This window comes from Salvelinus fontinalis, unplaced genomic scaffold, assembly GCF_029448725.1.
Source record: "Salvelinus fontinalis isolate EN_2023a unplaced genomic scaffold, ASM2944872v1 scaffold_0065, whole genome shotgun sequence".
Taxonomy (NCBI): domain Eukaryota; kingdom Metazoa; phylum Chordata; class Actinopteri; order Salmoniformes; family Salmonidae; genus Salvelinus; species Salvelinus fontinalis.
The window spans coordinates 367,698-392,322 of NW_026600274.1; the positions used below are offsets into that span (position 1 = coordinate 367,698).

A 24,625-nucleotide genomic window follows, 5' to 3' on the forward strand; every position below is an offset into this window, starting at 1 on the left:
CGCTAGTATCTTTTACTTCGGTCTTTTTACTGTTAAGCTAGCAAGTTTATAGTTAGCCGATGGTAGCTTCTTATCTTCCCATTTTTGCATTTGCTAATACAACTATTCAGCTATGAACTTCGCTTTTGTCTTACGTTCATCGGCCACAGGACTTCGTTGAACAGCAACTTTTGGAGAACACCGTACTATTATGTACTGGGCAACATCGTAAGCCTAACAGGTTAACAGGTTTAGCTACTGTTAGCCATGGCCCTGTCCTGTGTGACATGACAACTTTCCCGACCTGCTGATGGTCCGTGTGTCATCTCAGTGATCCTATGATATTCCTGCCTGGTGGACCATCTTAACAACACAGCATGGATGAGGTGAGAGGAATCTTGTGGGAGGAGGAACCGCTTTCTTTCAAGATATGAGTGTAAAGATTTCATGTAGCTAAGCTTGCTGGCTTGTCGCCGATGCCTACTAGTATCTGCTTTCAGTTGAATTGTTGGTGTAATAACATTGTAGCTTTTAGCTAATCATATAGTCACCCTTTCATGTGTCTGGCGTTAACTGTGTTGTTTCGCAATGTGAAAGAAAGCAGTAACAACTTCTTGATTTTTAGGAATGTTTACTTTAGCTTCCGGCAGGAGACAATACAGCACAGCAGTGTAGCGATGTTCCAAACTCAGGGTCCAGCGGAGTAGACTGAACCAAGTGCTGAATTTGTTTCAATTGTTTACCTGTACGGATGTAGCCTAGCCTGTGCTGTTCTCTGCTGCAGGAGTCTGTCGACCAAGCGGCCAGCCTGTCTCCTCTTCGCCACAACGCTGGAGCTGACTGTAACCATGGTGACCAGAGCTCACTGTTGAGCCAGCAGAAGATGGTGTTGGAAAACCACGATTATCTCCATCGTTGTGAAACACTGGCCTCAAAGGTTTCAGCGGAAGAGAGAGGAGTGTGGTGTGAGTCTGATGTCTCTGTAGTACAACAGAACAACCTCTACAACACAACATCATCCACTAAGAAGTCTTTCCCCTGCTCTGTGTGTGGACGACTCTTCATTACAAAACAGTCCCGGGACCGACACATGAAGACCCACACGGGAGAGAAGCCGTTCCACTGCACCGTGTGTGGGAAGAGCTTCTCTCAGCAGTCCTCCTTTAGGATACACCAGCGGAGCCACACTGGGGAGAAGCCCTACCGCTGCCTTGCACCTGACTGTGGGAAGAGCTTCTACCAATCAGGAGCCTTGTTGAGACACGGAAGGGGTCACGCTGAGGGGTCGACTAGACTAAGAGCTGCTGGAGATGTGCTGCCTCACCAACAGGAGCTGCTTGTCCAACAGGACGATACTAGTAACAAGGTGGGGGAGATCTAGGGCTGTGTCTCAATTGGAGGAATTAGGACTGTGTCTCAATTGGCACCCTACTCCTTATAAAGTGTACTACTTTTGACCAGGCACCAGGGGCCATCTCTATATAGTGCACTACTTTTGACAGGAGCTGGCTATAATCAGTTACTCAGTCCTATGGGCCCTGGACAAAGGTAGTGTACTATTTAGGGAATAGGGATTGGTCCTGGTGCCTGGTAAAAAAGTAGTGCACAACATAGGGAAGAGAGTGCTATTTGAGACGCGACCCTAGACAACTAGCTGTACAATAACTTTTCAACAGGTATGTTTTAACCGTCTTTAACTTTTCATTGTTGCTTCATTTTAGAATTCTAAACTTCAGGCTGTAGTGGATGTGCTGCCAGAACAACAGGAGGTCCGTCTGGCTCAAGGTACTGATGGGGGGTTTAGGAAGACATGTTGCTACTATGACATGTTGCTACTATGACATGTTGCTACTATGACATGTTGCTACTATGACATGTTGCTACTATGACATGTTGCCACTATGACATGTTGCCACTATGACATGTTGCCACTATGACATGTTGCCACTATGACATGTTGCCACTATGACATGTTGCCACTATGACATGTTGCCACTATGACATGTTGCCACTATGACATGTTGCCACTATGACATGTTGCCACTATGACATGTTGCTACTATGACATGTTGCTACTATGCAAACAAACAAACGAACACACATCTTCAATTGCAAATCATGTTCAAATGAGTTGCTGGCCCTTTGAGGACCAAAACATTAAGAACACCAGCTCTTTCCATGACATATAAATACATATTTTTTATATATATTTTAATCCCCGTCCCCGCAGGAGGCATTTTGCCTTTTGGTAGGCTGTCATTGTAAATAATAATTAGTTTTTCACTGACTTGCCTAGTTAAATAAAGGTTAAATATTTTTTTTTTAAATAAACATAGACTGCCCAGGTGAATCCAGGTGAAATCTATGATCCCTTATTGATGTCACCTGTTAAATCCACTTCAATCAGTGTAGATGAAGGGGAGGAGACAGGTTAAAGAAGGATTTTTAAGCCTTGAGACATTAGAGACATGGATTGTGTATGTGTGCCATTCAGAGGGTGAATGGGAAAGACAAAAGATTTGTGCCTTTGAACAGGGTGTGGTAGTAGGTGTCAGACGCACCGGTTTGTGTCAAGAACTGCAACGCTGCTGCGTTTTTGACACTTAACAGTTTCCTGTGTGTATCAAGAATTGTCCACCACCCAAAGGACATCCAGCCAACTGGACAGCGCAAATTGTCTCTAACCAGAATAGAAACCTCTACGCAGACGACACCATTCTGTATACTTCCGGCCCTTCCTTGGACACTGTGCTATCTAACCTCCAAACGAGCTTCAATGCCATACAACACTCCTTCCGTGGCCTCCAACTGCTCTTAAACACTAGTCAAACCAAATGCATGCTTTTCAACCGTTCGCTGCCTGCACCCGCACGCCCGACTAGCATCACGACCCTGGGCGGTTCCGACCTAGAATATGTGGACATCTATAAGTACCTAGGTGTCTGGCTAGACTGCAAACTCTCCTTCCAGACTCATATCAAACATCTCCAATCCAAAATCAAATCTAGAGTCGGCTTTCGATTCCGCAACAAAGCCTCCTTCACTCACGCCGCCAAACTTACCCTAGTAAAACTGACTATCCTACCGATCCTCGACTTCGGCGATGTCATCTACAAAATAGCTTCCAATACTCTACTCGGCAAACTGGATGCAGTTAATCACAGTGCCATCCGTTTTGTTACTAAAGCACCTTATACGACCCACCACTGCGACCTGTATGCCCTAGTCGGCTGGCCCTCGCTACATGTTCGTCGTCAGACCCACTGGCTCCAGGTCATCTACAAGGCTATGCTAGGTAAAGTGCCGCCTTATCTCAGTTCACTGGTCACGATGGCTACACCTACCCGTAGCACGCGCTCCAGCAGGTGTATCTCACTGATCATCCCTAAAGCCAAAACCTCATTTGGACGCCTTTCCTTCAGGTTCTCTGCTGCCTGCGACTGGAACGAATTGCAAAAATCTCTGAAGTTGGAGACTTTTATCTCCCTCACCAACTTTAAAAATCTGCTATCCGAGCAGCTAACCGATCACTGCAGCTGTACATAGTCCATCTGTAAACTACCCACCCAATTTACCTACCTCACCCCCATACTGCTTTTATTTATTTACTTTTCTGCTCTTTTGCACACCAGTATCTCTTCTTGCACATGATCATCTGATGATTTATCACTCCAGGGTTAATCTGCTAAATTGTAATTATTCGATTTATTGCCTACCTCATGCCTTTTGCACACATTGTATATAGATTCTCTTTTTTCTACCATGTTATTGACTTGTTTATTGTTTACTCCATGTGTAACTCTGTGTTGTTGTCTGTTCACACTGCTATGCTTTATCTTGGCCAGGTCGCAGTTGCAAATGAGAACTTGTTCTCAACTAGCCTACCTGGTTAAATAAAGGTGAAATAAAAAAATAAAAAAAAATAAAGAGGAGTGGGGGGCCCCGGTGCACAACTGAGCAAGAGGACAAGTACATTAGAGCGTCTAGTTTGGAGAAATAGACGCCTCACAAGTCCTCAACTCGCAGCTTCATTAAATAGTACCCGCAAAACACCAGTCTCAACGTCAACAGTGAAGAGGCGACTCCGGGATGCTGGCCTTCCAGGCAGAGTTACAAAGAAAAAGCCTTATCTCAGACTGGCCAATAAAAATACAATATTAAGATGGGCAAAAGAACACAGACACTGGACAGAGGAACTCTGTGGCCATGGAAGTTGAGCATTTACCCAGTGAAGTCGGTTTCTATGCTGAACAGCAGTCGGGTCAAGACCCCGGTGAGGACAACGAGCACGCAAATGAGCTGCCCTGAGACGTTTTCTGACAGTTTATGCAGAAATTCTTTGGTTGTGCAAAACCCACAGTTTCATCAGCTGTCCGGGTTGCTGGTGAAGAAGCCGGATGTGGAGGTCCTGGGCTGGCGTGGTTACACGTGGTCTGCAGTTGTAAGGCCGGTTGGACGTACTGCCAAATTCTCAAAGATTTTACATTAAATTCTCTGGCAACAGATATGGTGGACATTCCTGCAGTCAGCATGCCAATTTCACACTCCTTCAAAACTTGAGATATCTGTGACATTGTGTTGTGTGACAAAACTGCACATTTGAGTGGCCTTTTGTCCCCAGCACAAGGTGCACCTGTGTAATGATCATGCTGTTTAATCAGCTTCTTGATATGCCACACCTGTCAGGTGGATTGATTATCTTGGCAAAGGAGAAATGCTCACTAACAGGATGTAAACAAATTTGTGCACAAAATGTTAGAGAAATAAGCTTTTTATGGGAAATTTCTGGGATCTTTTATTTCAGCTCGTGAAACATGGGACCAACACTTTACATGTTGTGTTTTATATTTTTGTTTAGTGTATTTGAAGTCATTCCAAATACTTTATCTGGGATTAATTGGGCTTGTCTTGCGCAATGGAACCAATAAGAGTAGCCGCAAAAACCACAAACCCCGCCCATCTGGTACTCCTGGCAAGCTAGAGCAAACGCTAACAGTATCTGAAAGATTTCAGATAGGTTTTGAACCCAGGTCTGGTGGCCACTGGTCTAACCCAGAGACATATTTAGAGTGTTGGACCAACTTTGAAATTGTAATATTGTTCTAATTCTAGACATGGAGTGACATAGAATTATTTAAATGTTTCCCATGTTATGCTAATGGGGTGCTAACATGGCCCCATAGAATGTTGAAGTGTCATGTAAATGCATCATAATGCCGAAGCCTTAATCGCCCAGCTGTCTAAACACATGGTTCTGGTCTAACCAATCAATCAATCAAATGTATTTATAAAGCCCTTTTTACATCAGCTGATGTTTAAGTGCTATATAGAAACCCAGCCTAAAACCCCAAACAGAAAGCAACGCAGATGTAGAATCACGGTGGCTAGGAAATACTCCCTAGAAAGGCAGGAACCTAGGAAGAAACCTAGAGAGGAATCAAATAGCAGTCAGATTAAAAAAGACCACGTAATACAAACATTTCACTTGCCAGAGTTTACATTGTACATTTGAAACCAGTTGAAGAATGCAATATGGGAAAGTTTTTAAAGTAAGCTGTCGTCAAGTGAGGTATGAGATTCTGGGCCTTGTCAGGCCCGTTGCAGTTTTCCGGGTTTTTATAACTGAGATTGTAGCAGCTTATAGTTTTGAGGAGAGACCCAGTAACTGGACTGTGATCTTGAGATCCCTGACACTGAGAAACACAAACAAAACAACATTGTTTTTCCTATGAGGGGTGGCCAGTCGTCTTCTGGCTGTGCCGGGTGGAGTTTATAACAGAACATGGCCAAGATGTTCAAACGTTCATAGATGACCAGCAGGGTCAAATAATAATAATAATCACTGGTTGTAGAGGGTGCAACAGGTCAGCACCTCAGGAGTAAATATCAATTGGCTTTTCATAGCTGAGCATTCAGAGTTAAAGATAGCAGGTGCAGTAGAGAGAGAGAGAGAGAGTCGAAAACAGCAGGTCCGGGACAGGTAGCACGTCCGGTGAACAGGTCAGGGTTCCATAGCCGCCGGCAGAACAGTTGAAACTGGTGCAGCAGCACGGCCAGGTGGACTGGGGACAGCAAGGAGTCATCAGGCCAAGTAGTCCTGAGGCATGGTCCTAGGGCTCAGGTCCTCCGGGAGGGGAGGGAGAGGGAGAGAGAGAGAATTAGAGGGAGCATACTTAAATTCACACAGGACACCGGATAATAAAGGATAAATACTCCAGACATAAGACTGACCCTTGCCCCCCGACACAAACTATTTCAGTATAAACCTATCTCATTCCCACAGGAAACAGTCCTGCTTCTCCTCCCAGCTCCGTCTCCTCTCCACCGGGAGGACTAGCTGTCCGACACCGGCAGAACCACAACAACACTTGCCACACCTGTCAGAAGTGCGGAGAGCAGTTCCATACCTTCTACAAGCTGCGTGTCCACCTGACCACCCACAGGGGAGAGAAGCCCTTCTCCTGTCCAGACTGTGGTCAACGCTTCTCAGCCCGGGGGTACATGGAGTCACACCAGAGGGTAGGTTGAGTTGATTTGAGTGCGTCCCCAATGGGATCCTATTACCATTGGGCTCTTGTCAAAAAGTAGTGCTCTATATATAGAATACAGGGCCATTTGGGACATATCCTTGATTTCTTTATTTCAATTGTTTTTCAGTTTAAAACTATTTTAAAAGTACAAAGAAATCCCAGAGGACAGTGAAAGTGTTAAAGCTGAAATCCCAGAGGACAGTGAAAGTGTTAAAGCTGAAATCCCAGAGGACAGTGAAAGCGTTAAAGCTGAAATCCCAGAGGACAGTGAAAGCGTTAAAGCTGAAATCCCAGAGGACAGTGAAAGTGTTAAAGCTGAAATCCCAGAGGACAGTGAAAGTGTTAAAGCTGAAATCCCAGAGGACAGTGAAAGCGTTAAAGCTGAAATCCCAGAGGACAGTGAAAGCGTTAAAGCTGAAATCCGTAAAGGGGGGAAACGGTGCCGCTGTTCACCCAGGCGCTAATGTTGTTGAGGGTCCAGCAGCACAAAAACATATGGTGTTCTAGCGCACGTGCAATGATGTGTGAGGGAAAAGTAAAGTGTTCATTGTTTTCAGTAACTTTTTTATTATTGTAGTATCCCGAATGGACATGGCAGTTTCACCAAATACAGATTCCAGGATCTAAAGGATCACTTTAGTCAAACAATATATTTTGGTATTTACAACCCCCCCCCATTTTGTGCATGTCAAGTTTTCAAGATTGAGCACTTTTTGTCCAAAGCAAAAACTCAGATCGTTTTTTAATAAACTATATTCCTTTTAAATACACGTATTTCCAATGTGGTCCTGGGTGTAGGTACACATCAAGGAGAGACCACACCCCTGCCCCGACTGTGGTAAAAGGTTCCTCTCCCTGGGAGACCTGAAGAGACACCAGCAGAGCTTTTCCGAGGAGAGACCGTACAGCTGCTCCGAGTGCAGGAAGAGTTTCACCCAGCCGGGGTTCCTAAGGGCACACCAGAGGACACACACCGGGGTAAAAGGTTACCGCTGCCCCTACTGTCACAAGGACTTCTTCACTGCCTCCAGTCTGAGGAGACACAGGAAGCAGGTGCATGCGGAAGAGACCGTCACGCTGCCCCCTAGTGGTGGACTCCAGCTGTCACATGCTGGAGAGAGCCTGGGTCAAGCTGAAGCTGGTGTACCAGGACTGAAGGTCATAGTGAAGGAGGAGGAGGATCCTGCTTTTGGTGAGTACATGTTCTGTCACATGTCATAGTCATGCCTGATTGTGTCAGACCGGTTTAGTTACACACCAACTACTAATAAAACGAAGTAAGGAGGGCTTCTCCTATAAAATATAAATCATTAAAGCTAGAGTCCTTAATTAAAACAATAACAAAGCGTGCACCCCGCCTCTGTTTTGGTAAAAGAAACTGAGGAACAGGCCTGGAGAAATGTAACCACTCTCAAATGCATAGACTGAGCTATGAATGCAAGGACTGACAATCTATGATATCAAAATGTATAGTTTTAACCAGTGTTTGCTAAAAATGTTCATTGTTCACAAACATTGGAGCAAAATAATTTTGAGTTCTGATGGGGTACGACAGTTGAACTAAACTCATTAAATATTAATAAGTTATATTCTACAAGAATCAATGGGTTTATATCATTAAAGGAACGTTCCACAGCTTGGCTCCACAACTCCACAGCAAGTTGTTACACACAAACCTCTCCGGCCACGTTGCGTGCATGAGCGGTGCAAAAAGAAATGCACACATACAGTACATGTCATTCAATCATTTCACCCACACCACTCGCGTACATGAACTAGCGTCTGTGTAGCCAAGCGCTAAAATAGAACTTGGTTTTATTTGAGATGCTCCACCCACTGCAAGACCCCTCCTTTTTGGATATCAGGAAGATACAAGCCCAAGACCCCTCCTTATTGGATATCAGGAAGATACAAGCCCAAGACCCCTCCTTATTGGATACCAGGAAGATACAAGCCCAAGTCTCCTCCTTATTGGATACCAGGAAGATACAAGCCCAAGTCTCCTCCTTATTGGATACCAGGAAGATACAAGCCCAAGTCCCCTCCTTATTGGATATCAGGAAGATACAAGCTCAAGTCCCCTCCTTATTGGATACCAGGAAGATACAAGCCCAAGTCCCCTCCTTATTGGATATCAGGAAGATACAAGCCCAAGTCCCCTCCTTATTGGATATCAGGAAGATACAAGCCCAAGTCCCCTCCTTATTGGATACCAGGAAGATACAAGCCCAAGTCCCCTCCTTATTTTTATTTATTTATTGGTATTGGAACCAGGAGAATGAGGGTAGGGCTGCCTTATTATCGACTCTCAACCAATCATGCTATTTTGTTTGTTTTTTTGCGTTGTTCGTAACTTGTTTTGTACATAATGTTGCTGCTTCCGTCTCTTGTGACTGAAAAGAGCTTCTGGACATCAGTACTGGCATTATTCACCTCAAATTGGACCAGGAGTTCTTCTTCAATGAGTCGGACTCGAGGGATATACTGCAGACACCAGACCAGGACCCGATCCCTGTGATTTACTGGAGAAGGAAACAGAGATTTTGAGGCAAAAGATCAGGGTGCCTTGCGAGGATCAGGCGATGAGTGGTTAATTTGCCCTTGCCTTCTGTTCTGTTAGCTAACGTTCAATCGCTGGAAAATAAATGGGACGAACTGAAAGCACGTATATCCTACCAACGGGACATTAAAAACGGTATTATCTTATGTTTCACCGAGTCGTGGCTGAACGACGACGTTAAGAACATACAGCTGGCGGGTTATACACTATCGGCAAGGCAACAGTAGCCTCTGGTAAAACCCGGGGCGGGAGGGGCCTATGCATTTATGTAAACAACAGCTGGTGCAGTGAGTGGATATAAACCCTTGGTCTTACCCCATTCTACTTTAGTATTACATTTAATATGTTTTTAAACACAGATACCATTTGAAAAAAGATTGCAATTTATTACAGTTCATCCAGAGGAACATCAACCTGGATGAAGCCTCTGTAGTGACCATCAGGCGATAGATATTCCTCATCAACCTGGATGAAGCCTCTGTACTGACCATCAGGAGATAGATATTCCTCATCAACCTGAATGAAGCCTCTGTACTGACCATCAGGAGATAGATATTCCTCATCAACCTGGATGAAGCCTCTGTAGTGACCATCAGGAGATATATATTCCTCATCAACCTGGATGAAGCCTCTGTAGTGACCATCAGGAGATAGATATTCCTCATCAACCTGGATGAACCCTCTGTAGTGACCATCAGGAGATAGATATTCCTCATCAACCTGGATGAAGCCTCTGTAGTGACCATCAGGAGATATATATTCCTCATCAACCTGGATAGATATTCCTCATCAACCTGGATAAACCCTCTGTAGTGACCATCAGGAGATAGATATTCCTCATCAACCTGGATAAACCCTCTAGTACTGACCATCAGGAGATAGATATTCCTCATCAACCTGGATGAAGCCTCTGTACTGACCATCAGGAGATATATATTCCTCATCAACCTGGATGAAGCCTCTGTAGTGACCATCAGGAGATAGATATTCCTCATCAACCTGGATGAAGCCTCTGTAGTGACCATCAGGAGATAGATATTCCTCATCAACCTGGATATAGCCTCTGTACTGACCATCAGGAGATAGATATTCCTCATCAACCTGGATAAACCCTCTAGTACTGACCATCAGGAGATAGATATTCCTCATCAACCTGGATGAAGCCTCGATATTATTGTGGGAGCACACCCAGCAGCCAAATATGGCAATTTTCAAGTCAGTGTTACAATACTTTTCTCTACGTTACCAGCTAGGCTATGTCAATGCTACCACTTTTCTCTACGTTACCAGCTAGGCTATGTCAATGCTACCACTTTTCTCTACGTTAATAGCTAGGCTATGTCAATGCTACCACTTTTCTCTACGTTAATAGCTAGGCTATGTCAATGCTACCACTTTTCTCTCCGTTACCAGCTAGGCTATGTCAATGCTACTACTTTTCTCTACGTTACCAGCTAGGTTATGTCAATGCGCTAGCTCTAGATGTAAAGAAACTAGGCAGATCTCTAAGTTAAGTAACGATAGCAGAACTAACGATTCACAACAGCACTATAATGTTATGTCCTTTCAATATAGAAACATTAGCTGGCGCACAACACTTACTCTGCTGTTATCTGTCTTCTTCGCTGGTTTAGGATGTCTTCTCCAGTTGATCTTCAGGATTACAGTCTCAAGGCTGTTTAACTAGGAACACACACATTTTCCCCTGCATTCGAGGGGGCGGGGCAAGCAGAGAGGACCTCGCTCCTCTCTGAAGCTCGTTCTAGTTTTTAAAGAAACGTGGTTACCCCCAAATATGCCACTGATGGTAAAATCCGGATACAACAAAGAATACCTAGCTTTTGATCTACAGTCCTGGACAACAATGTTGAGGTCAAATATGGCCATAGAGTTCCTTTTTATTTTAAGTCCAAAAATGGATGTAGCAACTGCAGATGCTAGCTTTTTATTTTTATTTCTCATTATCCTTTGACCTTCAGCTCTCATGTTAAGTTAGTTAGTTATGGTTTAGTATATTTAACCCAAACTATTGTCCTCATCCACACAGGAGACATTTCTAACAACCACCACTCTGAGACTACTGAGGAGAGTCTCCCTGCAGCCGTAGAGCATAAACAGCAACACCATAAACAGCATCACAGCTGTCACAGAAGAGCCCACCCCTGCCCTGTGTGTGGAAAGGAGTTTCCCATTGCATACAAGCTACAAGTCCATATGAGAATCCACACTGGAGAGAAGCCTTACTCCTGCTCTGTGTGTGGGAAGAGCTTCGCCCAGAAGGGGAGCCTGACGCTCCACCAGATTGTTCACACCGGAGAGAAACCTTACTCCTGCCCCGACTGCGGGAACACCTTCTCCCAGATGATCAGGTGTGTTGTTGTTATCAGCGTAGACCAGTGTCGTATTAATTAGTGCACAAACGTTTTGCAAAGGAAAGCGAAAACAAGCGTTTCTTATTGAACGACTACAGGTCATCCCTTCTCTGTTACGGCCGTGTGCATCCTTTTGGTTCCTAGTGAATACAACCCCGGTCCGTCCTTTTTCGCCTTTCTAGCTCAGGGGTTCCGCTAGCGGAACACCCACACCATTCCACTGAAAAGGCAGCGCGAGAAATTCAAAAATATTTTATTTGAAATATTTAACTTTCACACATTAACAAGTCCAATACAGCAAATGAAAGATAAACATCTTGTTAACCTTTTACGGGGGCAGCCCGACACCGGTACACTTATGACAACATCCAGCTCAAAGTGCAGGGCGCGAAATTCAAAATCTATTTTTTTTTTATATTTAACTTTCACTCATTAAGTCCAAGACACCAGATGAAAGGTGCACATCTTGTGAATCAAGCCAACATGTCCGATTTTTAAAATGTTTTACAGGGAAGACAAAATATGTAAATCTATTAGCTAACCACGTTAGCAAAAGACACAACTTTTCTAACTCCATCAGTTTCTTACTCCATCAGGTGCTATCACAAATTCGACCAAATAAAGATATAAATGGCCACTAACCAAGAAACAAATTCATCAGATGACAGTCTGATAACATATTTATTGTATAGCATATGTTTTGTTAGAAAAATTAGCATATTTCATGTATAAACCATAGTTTACATTTCAGCTACAATCCGAAATTGCACCGAAAGCAGCCATAATATTTACAGACACCAACGTCAAATAGCTAATTACTCATCATAAAACATTTCTGAAAAATACATAGTCTGCAGCAATTGAAAGACAGGCATCTTGTGATTCCAAACAATATTTCCGATTTATTAAATGTTTTACAGCGCAAACAAAATGTATCGCTATATTAGCGTAGCTACAATAGACAGAAATAATTGGGCGCCCACGGCCAGTTCACATGCACGACAGATATATGAAATAACATCATAAAATGGGTCTTACTTTTGCTGATCTTTCATCAGAATGTTGAAGAACGTGTCCTCTGTCCAGATGAGTCGTTGTTTCGATTCAGAATGGCAAATGTCCCTCTTCAATTAGCATTGGCACTAGCCGAGTGGCATAAATTTCTCCAACGTAAACACAGTCAGAGGACGGAACACGGCAAAACTCCCGAATAAAGTTTCAATAATCTGATTAAATTATATTGAAAAAACATACATTACGATGATATGGTCACATGTATCAAAAAAAATTAGAGCCGGAGACGTTAGCCGTTCGTTACCAAGGCAAAACAGAAGTCAATCCCACTTCCTTCAGAGTACCGGAAGTGGACAGTCACGTCAAAGAAATAGTTTTTTTTCCACCACAGACCAAGAGGAGCAAAAAAAATTCTTCTCTGACATCCTCTTTACACCAATAGGAAGGCGTATAGAGTGTCAGCAGACTCCTAAGTGTTAAGACCATGTATAGGCATCAAGTTGAAAAGAGCATCGATTTCTGACATTTCACTTCCTGGTCAGGAAAAGTGCTGCAGAAGGACTTCTGTTTCACTCAGAGAAATAATTCCAACTCTTTTAGAAACTAGAAAGTGTTTTCTATCCAAAAATAATAATAATATTCATATTGTACGAGCAAGATTTGAGTAGGAGGCCATTTGAAATGGGCACGATTTCACTGGCTACTCAACACTTTGCCTTGCAGCCATATTAATCTACCCATGGTGTCCGATTTCAAAAATGATTTACAGTGAAAGCACAACATATGATTATGTTAGGTCAGAGCCAAGTCACAAACACACACAGCCATTTTTTCAGCCAACAATAGGAGTTAGAAAAAGCAGAAATATAGTTACAATGAATCACTAACCTTTGATTATCTTCATCAGATGACAGTCATAGGACATCATGTTATACATGTATTGTGTGTTTTGTTCGATAATGTGCATATATATATAAAACAAATCTCAGTTTACATTGGCGCGTTACGTGCAGTAATGTTTTGATTCCAAAACATCCGGTGATTTTGCAGAAATACTCATAATAAACATTGATAAAAGATGCAAGTGTTATTCACAGAATTAAAGATAAACTTATCCTCTATGCAACCGTTGTGTCAGATTTCCCCCAAAAAATTACGGAAAAAGAATAATCTGAGACCGGCGCTCAGAGCACAATCTAGCCAAAGAAATAGCCGCAATTTTGGCGTCAACAGAAGCTAGAAAAACACTATAAATATTCACTTACCTTCGAATAACTTAATCAGAAGGCACTCCCAGGATTCCCAGTTCGACAATAAATGACTGATTTGTTCCATAAAGCCCATCATTTAGCCACTTGTTGTTAGCATGTTCCGCCCAGTAATCCATTTTCATGACACACGAGCAATCCCTTCAGACAAAAACTCAAAAAGTTCCGTTACGTGTCGTAGAAACAAGTCAAATGATGTATGCAATCCATATTTAGGATGTTTTTAACATTAATCATCAATAAGGATCCAACCGGAGAATTTCATTGTCTGAAGAAAGAGCATTAGAACGAGAGCACTCTCTCTCGTGAGCGCGCACAATAAGACCAAGAATTTCTGCAGACCACTCAGTAAAATAGCTCCTATGAGCCCCTCCTTTATAGTAGAATCATATAACCAGAATCTAAAGACGGTGACATCTAGTGGAAGCCCTAGGAAGTGTTTGCTCATCCATAACTAAAAGGGATATCATTTGGCACTGTTTTGAAAATCGAGTTCTCACTTCCTGTTTGGATTTCTTCTCAGGTTTTTGTCTGCCATATGAGTTTTGTTATACTTACAGACATAATTCAAACAGTTTTAGAAACTTCAGAGTGGTTTCTATCCAATAGTAATAATAATATGCATGTATTACCATCTGGGACATAGTAGGAGGAAATTCAGTTTGGGCACGCAATTCGTCCAAAGTGAAAATGCTGCCCCCTGTCCCGAAGAAGTTTTAAGTATATATATATGTATATATATATGTATGTGTATTTAGTTTGGCATATGCCATTTGCATGCTCATGGAGTTCATTGGTTCGTTTTGACTCGCTGCTATGTGGGTGTAATAAAACTTGAACTACATATAACTAACTTGTAACTTATCTTTATAATTGATCAGCCTGAAGAGACACCAACTGCTGCACACGGGAGAGAGACCGTACCGCTGCTCCGAGTGTGGGAGAAGCTACACCCAGCAGAGAAACCTGAGGTATAAACTATGCTTTTTATTTATCAATTCTAAGGTTTATAGGGTCATTTCAAGTAGTCAGAAGTGTTTTTTTATTTAAATTATTATTTTTTAATCTATTTTGATCTTATCTTAGGGCCCACCAGCTGAAGCACACAGCAGAGAGACTTCACCGCTGCTCTGTGTGTGGGAAGAGCTTCTTCACACCCTCAGGACTCAGGGATCACCAGAGGTTAGTATGGACTTGAATCAATGATTTCACTATTTTTGTAATCTTTTTTATTTGATGTTCCTTTATTAATCTCTTTTATTGCCTTCTGTTGTTTTTTTGATCTCCTAAATTTCATTGTTAAACGTTGTGATTTTAAATACACGTTAAATAAAGTTTGATTTGATTCAGGTCTCACACAGGAGAGAAACCATTCCTCTGCTCTGTGTGTGGGAAGAGCTTCTCACGGCCTGGTCTCCTGAGAGAACACCAGCAGACTCACACAGAAGATGGTGGACAGGTGGAGCGAAACCGCAGCAAGGTGTGAGACAATTATAGCTACGTCCCAAATCGCAATAGCCTGGGCCTTGGGAATAGGAAATAGGGAATAGGGTTCCATTTAAATTATGACTGACAGTGCTTCAAGTGTTTCAAGAGGAGACGTCAATATTCTGTAATCTAGGGAACCTTCATAGGTAGTTAGGGCCAAGAGCTTTGTTATTCCTATCTTGTTTTAAAAAATATATATATATTTAATTAAATTTCCATTCTAGGACCCTGGTGACCGATCAAGCCCCAAACCCAAAGAGTCCCTTGGTAAAATTCTGGGACTGAAAAAGGGGAAGGAGGCGAGAGAAGAGGATGAGGAACTTGGTGGTTTGATTAATTCCGACGGAGAGGAAATTGGTCACGATTCTCTTTCTAGTAAGAGGCAGAATGTTGACGATTTTTGATTGAGCTCTTCATTGTTGAAGGATGCGTCCCAAAAATGGCACCCAATTCCCTACATAGCACTACTTCTGACCAGAGCCCTTTAGGGAAAAGGGTGCCATTTGGGACACAGCCTGTGTGTGTTAGTTAGTCGTTCAGCTAGTGTTAGCATAACGGCTAAGTATTTGTTTAACCTGCTCTACACTTTTGCCCATAGGGCTCTATGTCGGGGATAGGGAGTCATTTGGGGACGCAGATCCATTGTTTAACCTCTGCACTTCTCCACACAGGAAAAAGCCCTGTCCCAGTCTTTGTTAGCGGTGAGATTCCCTCGACATCAGCAGAACCTGAACAACACCAACAAATCCAGGAGAAACGGTGCAGAACCAAGAAGCCTCACCTCTGCTCGGTGTGTGGAAAGGAGTTCCCTAAACCATCGAAGCTAGTTGCACATCTCCGCACACACAGTGGAGAGAAACCCTTCCGCTGCTCCGTGTGCGGTAGAGGTTTCTCCACAGGGGGTATCACTCTACAGAGACACCTTCTGACACACACGGGGGAGAAACCTTACCACTGCTCTGTCTGTGGGAAGAGGTTCATCCAGCGAGGGAATCTGTTAAAACACCAGAAGGTACACACCGGAGAGAAACCTTACTCCTGCTCCGTGTGTGGACGGAGTTTCCCTCGATTTGAGCGTCTGAAGGACCACCAGCGGACACATACAGGAGAGAAACCTCAATCTTGCGATGTCTGTGGGATGAGGTTCTCCTACGCGTCCTCCCTCAAGGTCCTTTACCCATTACTACCACACTTCCCTACATTTTTTTTTTATCACTCAAATCTCATTTTATTTGTCACATGCTTTGTAAACAACAGGTGTAGACAACAGGTGTAGACTAGATACACAATGAGTAACGATAACTTGGCTATATAAGCACAATGAGTAACGATAACTTGGCCAGTACCGAGTCCATGTGCAGGGTTACGAGTTAATTGAGGTAGATATGTACATGTAACTAGGAATAAAGACTAACAAACTATTTATTAGTCTTATGTCTTGGGGGGGTAGAAGCTGTTCAAGGTCCTGTTGGTTCCTGGTGCATCGGTACCGCTTGCCGTGCATTAGCACATAGAGCAGGCTTTCTGCCTGGTATAGAGGTCCTGGATGGCTGGGAGCTTGGCCCCAGTGATGTACTGGGCCGTACGCGCTACCCTCTGTAGTGCCTTGCAGTCAGATGCCAAGCAGTCGCCATACCAGGCAGTGATGCAACCAGTCAGGAGACTCTCGATGGTGCAGCTGTAAAACCTTTTTGAGGATCTGAGGACCCATTCCAAATCTTCTCAGCCTCCTGAGGGGGAAGAGGCGTTGTCGTCTTCACGTGTTCTGTGTTTGGACCATGATAGAGCCTAAGTGATGTGGACACCGAGGAACTTGAAGCTCTCAACCTGCTCCACTACAGCTCCATAGATTGTGAATGGGGGAGTGTTCAGCCTTCCGTTTCCTTTAGTCCACTGTCAGCGCCTTTGTCATGCTGACATTGAGGGAGAGGTTGTGGTCCTGGCACCACACTGCCAGGTCTCTGACCTCCTCCCTATAGGCTGTCTCATTGTCGTCGGTGATCAGGCCTACCACCGTTATGTTGTCAGCAAACTTAATGATGGCGTTGGAGTCGTGCACGGCCAAGCAGTCATGGGTGAACAGGGAATACAGGAGGGGACTGAGCACACACCCCTGAGGGGCCGCCGGATATATAATAATATATACGTATGTATATATTACAGACTGGCTCAGGGAGAGATTGAAAATGTAAGTGAAGACACTTGCCAGCTGGTCAGCGCATACTCTGAGTATGCATCCTGGTAATCTGTCTGGCCCTGTGCGCATAGTGAATATTAACCTGTTTAATGGTCTTACTCACATCGGCTACAGAGAGTGTGATCAGAGTCGTCCGGAACAGCCGGTGCTCTCATGCAAGGTTCACTGTTGCTTGCCTTGAAGTGAGCATAAAAAGCATTTAGCTTGTCTGGTAGGCTCGCGTCATTGGGTAGCTCTCGGCTGTGCTTCCCTTTGTAATCTGTGATAGTTTGCAAGCCCTGCCACATCCGTTGTGTGTCAGAGCCAATGTATGAGGATTCGATCTTAGTCCTGTATTGATGCTTTGCCTGTTTGAGGGTTCATCGGAGGGCGTAACAAAATTTCGTATAAGCTTCCGGATTAGAGTCACGCTCCTTGAAAGCGACAGCTCTAGCCTTTAGCTCAGTGCAGATGTTGCCTGTAATCACTGGCAGCAGAGAACTGGAAGGAAAGGCGGCCAAATGAGGTGTTGGCTTTGGGGATGATCAGTGAGATATACCTGCTGGAACGTGTGCTACGGGTGGGTGTTGTAATCGTGACCAGTGGACTGAGATAAAGCGGAGCTTTACCTAGCATAGACCTATAGATGACCTGGAGCCAGTGGGTCTGGCGACGAGTATGTAGCGAGGGCCAGCCGACTAGAGCATACAGGTCGCAGTGGTGGGTGGTATAAGGTGATATGGTAACAAAACGGATGGCACTGTGATAGACTGCATCCAGTTTGCCGAGTAGAGTGTTGGAAGCTATTTTGTAGATGACATCGCCGAAGTCGAGGATCGGTAGGATAGTCAGTTTTACTAGAGTAAGTTTGGCGGTGTGAGTGAAGGAGGCTTTGTTGCGAAATAGAAAGTTGATTCTAGATTTCATTTTGGATTGGAGATGTTTAATATGAGTCTGGAAGGAGAGTTTACAGTCTAGCCAGACACCTAGGTATTTATAGTTGTCCACATATTCTAGTTCGGAACCGTCCAGGGCGGTGATGCTAGTCGGGCGGGCGGGTGCGGGCAGCGAATGGTTGGAAAGCATGCATTTGGTTTTACTAGCGTTTAAGAGCAGTTGGAGGCCACGGAAGGCGTGTTATTTGGCATTGAAGCTCGTTTGGAGGTTAGTTAGCACAGTGTCCAAGGAAGGGCCAGAAGTATATAGAATGGTGTCGTCTGCGTATTAATGAAGCCGGTGACTGATGTGGTAAACTCCTCAATTCTGGAACATATTCCAGTCTGTGCTGAAGAGAAACAGTCCTGTAGCTTAGCATCCACTTCATCGGACCACTTCCGTATTGAGCGAATCACTGGTACTTCCGGTTTGAGTTTTTGCTTGTAAGCAGGAATCAGGAGGATAGAGTTCTAGTCAGATTTGCCAAATGGAGGGCAAGGGAGATATTTGTATGCGTTTCTGTGTGTGGAGTAAAGGTGATGGTAGAAATGAGGTAAAACAGATTTGAGTTTCCCTGCATTTAAAATCAACGGCCACTAGGTGGATGAGCATTTTCGTTTTCTTGTTTATGGCCCTATTTTGGTAAATAGTGTGGTCTACAGCTTATCATGAGGTTTTCTAACTCGGGCGAGCAGAACCTTAATTTTAGAGATCGAGCAAACAGCTGTTGTTAAGAGACACACACCTCCCCCTTTGAGCTTACCTGACGCTGCCGTTCTGTCCTGCTGATGCATAGAAAAACCAGCTTGATAATCCATATCTTTGTTCAGCCACGACTCAAACATCGATATTCCAGTTCTTCAGGTCCCGGTGATATGATAGTCTCGAAGGGAGCTCATCCAGTTTGTTCTCCAGTGATTAAACGTTCGCCAATAGAATGGTAGAGGCGGATTATGTAAACCGACGTAGTTCACTAGTTATCTCCACATTCCCTTTTCCCTACATTCTTTCTATCCCTTTAATGATGTGAGGTGAGTTGTGACCCGTCTAATATGCGTTTTAATTCAATTCTGACTTGACAGGTCCATCGCAGGATGCACACCGGGGAGAGACCTTACCAGTGCTCTGTCTGTGGGGAGAGCTTCAACTCAACAGCAAACCTGAGGAAACACAGACAGTCCCACACTGGAGATAATAGGTCTGCTACCATGAAGAAGGGTCGGCTCCTGAGGTCGTCCCACACTGGAGATAATGGGTCTGCTGCTGTTACTGGAGGATTTCAGACTGCTGGAGGTGACGCTCAGGTAAATCATCAGACTATACCTGTGAACTATTCAAACCAGATGGGGGAATAGGACGTCACTGACAGGATTCATTTATTGATTTTTGGCTACAACATTTGTACAGTTTAAAAAGTACAAAGAAATGCCAGAGGATAAAGCATTTTATAAACTGGGTGGTTTGAGCCCTGAATGCTGATTGGCTGACAGCCGTGGTATATCAGACCGTATACCACGAGTATGACAAAACATTACATTTTTCTGCTCTAATTACGTTGGTAACCAGTTTTATAATAGCAATAAGGCAGCTTGGAGGTTTGTGGTCTATGGCCAGTATACCGCGGCTAAGGGCTGTATCCAGGCACTCCACGTTGCGTTGTGCGTAAGAACAGCCCTTAGCCGTGGTATATTGGCCATATACCACACCGCCTCGTGCCTTATTGCTTAAAAATACACGTATTTCATCAGAGTATCACAGTCTCTTAACTCAACATACTGTCTGACTCCTCTGCCATTTAGGGAACCGTCGTCAAAGATAAACGCTCTCTTGGTCCTGACCAAGGCCACGGTGAAGGCTGCTGTCAAACATCTACCTCATATATCCATAGTAACGAAGAGGAGGAGGAAGAGGAAGTGGGTGGTTTGATCAATTCCGAAGGAGAAGAAGTTAATTGGGATTACCTCAGTAAGTAAAAGATTATTGGTGATGTACAGGCTGAATCCTACATAGTGAACTAGATGGTGGTTGATGTACAGGCTGAATCCTACATAGTGAACTAGATGGTTGGTGATGTACAGGCTGAATCCTACATAGTGAACTAGATGGTTGTTGATGTACAGGCTGAATCCTACATAGTGAACCAGATGGTTGTTGATGTACAGGCTGAATCCTACATAGTGAACTAGATGGTTGTTGAAGTATTGGCTGAATCATCAGGTCCTGGATCTACAGCATTGCAGGGTCCGAAGTCAGTTTCTGAAAAGTTTGAGAACCAAGTTGAAGATGAAGAAGAAGATGGTGATGATGTGGAAGAAGAGGAAATTGGTGGTCTGATCAATTCAGACGGAGAAGAAATTGGTTGGGATCGTCATCGTATCAGTAAGTGATAGAATGTTGACAGTTAGAATTTTAATGATTCATTCGTTATCTAACCCCATTCTGTTTCATCAACACAGGACAGAGTGTCAGCCGTCCTTCTGACAGCGAGGAGAGTCCTTCCGCATCAGGAGAACCTGAACAACACCAGGAGAATCACAACAACACCAAGACCAAGTCTCACCACTGCTTTAGATGTGGGAAAGACTTTGCCAACATCTCTAACCTTCGGCGACACCAGAAGAGACACTCAGGTTGTTGTCTCCACTGAGTGCCTCTTAAATGATCAGTTCTAATATGGAATTCCACATGATGTTCTTTGATTCCTTTTCATTGATAAGTCGTTGTGACCCATGTAGAATTCGCTTTGTTCCAAATGGCACCCTATTCCCTTTGCAGTGTCCTACTTTTGACCAAAGCCCTATGGGCTCTAGTGAACCACCAAGGGAATAGGGTGTCAATTGGGACACTGACCTAAATACTGTAAATCTGACTTGACAGAAGAGAATTCCGAACACAGATCCGACAGCGAAGCCAGGAAGTCCCACTGCTGCCCAGAATGTGGAAGAGACTGTAAGAAGCTATCAGCTCTACATAAACACATGAAGATCCACACAGGAGAGAAGCCGTACCCTTGCTCCGTGTGTGGGAAACAGTTCCGTGAAAGAACAGCCCTCCGAGACCACCAGAAAGTGCACACGAGAGAAAAACCTTACCCTTGCCCCGACTGTGGGAAGAGGTTCGCTCACTCAGGAGCTATGAAGAGACACCTGCTGACGCACACCGGAGAAAAACCTTACTCCTGCTCTGTGTGCGGGAGGAGCTACACCCAGATAGGGCGACTGAGAGAACACGAGCGAACACACAGGTTGGTTCTATGTTAAGTTTAGATGTTCTACTGTTTAGTCTTTGCTGGCTCCTTTTTAGTCTGCCTATCTTGTAGTATTAGTCACACACATATTTGAGGGCTTTTTTTAAAAAGCATTTCTACCGCTGTTGCTGATGCACATCAGATCTGGGCCACAAAACTTCTCAGAGTAGAAGTGCTGATCTAGGACCTGTCCATATAATCTTATTCATTATGATCTAAAAGGCTAAACTGATCCTAGATCAGTACTCCTACTCTGAGAGGTGTTGTGAATACGGGCCCAGCTCGTTTGTCAAATAATTGGGCAAAAGATCAGAATTAGGCTGCCTGTGCAAACGTAACCTTTGTGATTTCTGCGTGTAATAAAAAGTGGTCTACACATAAAATGCATTTATTATTATTATTATTACAGCGAGGAGAAACACGACTGTTCCATCTGTTGGAGGAGCTTCTCCAAAGCTACGGCCCTCGTCACTCACTTCAGGTAAAGCACTTTGGGACAACAACTGATGTTTAAACTGGCTTTATTAAATACATTTGTGATACACTGATTAATTCATGAATTTATGTTTTGATTGATTCAGGACCCACACTGGAGAGAGACCCTACAGCTGTGAGGAGTGTGGGAAGAGCTACGTACGAACCCAGAACCTCCGAGCCCATCAGAGGAAAAGTCACAACAGCTCAGTACCAAACCCTGGGACTGGGACAGGGCAAGACCTGGCTGCAGGGGTGAAGAGTGAAGAGGATTCTGTTAGTATCAGTGATGAAGAGGAGAAGGAGTTGATGCTGGCAGGGTGGAGGAAAACGACGACTAGCCTTACACATTAGGACAGATTCCTCTTTGTGCTGACCATCTCTAGACACCGAATGAATACAATGGACCAAAACAAGGACCAGCCGTCCACATAGGATTTTCTGCATCAAAAATGGTACTCTATTCCCTCAATACCAGGTCCTGGTCAAAACTAGTGCACTACATAGGGAATAGGGTGACATTTGGGATGCAGTTAGTCTTTGTGGTGATGATCTGTAGACAAAGAACCAATAGAATGGACTGTAGTTCTAAATTCCACCATAGGAGGGCAGCAAAGTCGGACGAAAATTATTAGTGTTGAGAAATTGAGTTTGATCTAAAACATACACTACATGACTAAAAGTATGTGGACACCTGCTCATCTAACATCTCATTCCAAAATCATTCTCATTAATATGGAGTCGGTCCCAACTTTGCTGCTATAACAGCCTCCACCTCTTCTGGGAAGGCTTTCCACTAGATGTTGGAACATTGCTGCGGGGACTTGCTTCCATTCAGCCACAAGTGCGTTAGTGAGGTCGGGTACTGATGTTGGGCGATTAGGCCTGGCTCGCAGTCATCGTTCCAATTCATCCCAAAGGTGTTCGATGGGGTTGAGGTCAGGGCTCTGTGCAGGACAGTCAAGTTCTTCCACACTGGTCTGAACAAACCATTTCTGTATGGACCTCACTTTGTGCACAAGGGCATTGTCATGCTTAAACAGGAAAAGGCCTTCCCCAAACTGTTGCCACAAAGTTGGAAGCACAGAATCGTCTAGAATGTCGTATGCTGTAGCGTTAAGATTGGTGGCGAACTTTACACCACTCTGCCCGACGCTTGGTATTGAGCATGGTGATCTTAGGCTGTGTGTGGCTGCTCGGCTATGGAAACCCATTTTGTGTATCTCCCGACGAACATTTATTGTGCTGATGTTGCTTCCAGAGGCGATTTGGAACTCGGTAGTGAGTGTTGCAACCGAGGACAGGCGATTTTTACACACTTCAGCACTCTGCGGTCCTGCTCTGTGAGCTTGTGTGGCCTACCACTTTGTGTGGCCTACCGCTTTGTGTGGCCTACCGCTTGTGTGGCCTACCGCTTTGTGTGGCCTACCGCTTTGTGTGGCCTACCGCTTTGTGTGGCCTACCACTTGTGTGGCCTACCACTTGTGTGGCCTACCACTTGTGTGGCCTACCGCTTTGTGTGGCCTGCCGCTTTGTGTGGCCTACCGCTTTGTGTGGCCTACCGCTTTGTGTGGCCTACCACTTGTGTGGCCTACCGCTTTGTGTGGCCTACCGCTTTGTGTGGCCTACCGCGTTGTGTGGCCTACCGCGTTGTGTGGCCTACCGCTTTGTGTGGCCTACCGCTTTGTGTGGCCTACCGCTTTGTGTGGCCTACCACTTTGTGTGGCCTACCACTTTGCGGCTGAGCCGTCTTTGCTCCAAGAAGTTTCCACTTCACAATAACAGCACTTACAATTAGTTGAACAGGTGGCATCCTATGACGGTGCCACATTGAAAGTCACTGAGCTCATCAGTAAGGCCTTTTTACTAGTTTGTCTATGGAGATTGCATGGCTGTGTGCTCGATTTGAAACACCTAGCAGCAAAGGATGTGACTTAAATAGCCGAATCCACTCATTTGAAAGGGTGTCCACATACTTTTGTATATATAGTGTATAGAAGGGTTGTCTTTAATTTTTTTAAACTGCATTGTTGGTTAGGGGCTCGTAAGTAAGCATTTCACTGTAAAGTCTACACCTGTTGTATTCAGCGCATGTGACTAATACAATTTTATAGTCACGAAAATGATGCGTGCAAGTGGATGGGGCAGAAGGCCATGAGTTATGATTCTGAACGTCATATAGCAAGCAACAGTGATAAGAAGCTGCCATAGTTTCACCTTGTTCTCGATACCATGTCTTGTTGTGACTGATGTCTCATCTACGCTAATATGGCTAAAATTCACTAGCTAGCTAACCAACAACTGTAACGATATATTTGAGCTATTTGAATAAGTGCTCATTGTGCAAATGTATTGGTTTTCAATAAACATTTGGAGAATAAAAATATAGTTTACATATTGTCAACAATATAAGCCAACCACGCCTATTTTTCCACCACGTTGCGCCCTCACTGCTAGTTGCTAAACAACCGACCCATCTACTGACCACGAACATTCCGTTGAATGACAGTCAGGTTTGGAGAACCCGACTGAAGAGATTCTGCAATTATGTTAAATTCCTTCACATTTTATCATATTTGTC

General features: G+C 44.1%; 1 protein-coding gene across 2 annotated transcripts; it reads left to right on the forward strand.

The window, feature by feature from the left end:
• The first annotated feature begins 17 nt into the window (after positions 1-17).
• Positions 18-24,428, forward strand: LOC129842785 (zinc finger protein 850-like). 2 transcript variants are annotated; one of them, XM_055911437.1, is made up of 18 exons: positions 18-365; positions 764-1,345; positions 1,701-1,764; positions 6,263-6,498; positions 7,308-7,701; positions 11,117-11,438; positions 14,605-14,694; positions 14,810-14,905; positions 15,074-15,203; positions 15,436-15,586; positions 15,883-16,379; positions 19,406-19,627; positions 20,123-20,288; positions 20,541-20,702; positions 20,780-20,953; positions 21,201-21,567; positions 21,980-22,051; positions 22,152-24,428. In XM_055911437.1, exons 1-18 carry the CDS (start codon positions 357-359, stop codon positions 22,396-22,398), a joined length of 3,981 nt encoding a protein of 1,326 aa, XP_055767412.1. In that variant the 5' UTR covers positions 18-356; the 3' UTR covers positions 22,399-24,428. The 2 variants fall into 2 exon arrangements, with proteins under 2 accessions (XP_055767412.1, XP_055767414.1); XM_055911439.1 differs by having other exon boundaries at positions 20,556-20,702.
• The last annotated feature ends 197 nt before the right edge of the window (positions 24,429-24,625 follow it).

Excerpts from the sequence above, each read along its gene's own strand:
- LOC129842785 (XM_055911437.1), top strand. Across the intron at positions 15,204-15,435 it reads TGGAGCGAAACCGCAGCAAG|GACCCTGGTGACCGATCAAG; the intron begins GTGTGAGACAAT and ends TTTCCATTCTAG. Across the intron at positions 20,703-20,779 it reads TTGGGATCGTCATCGTATCA|GACAGAGTGTCAGCCGTCCT; the intron begins GTAAGTGATAGA and ends TCATCAACACAG.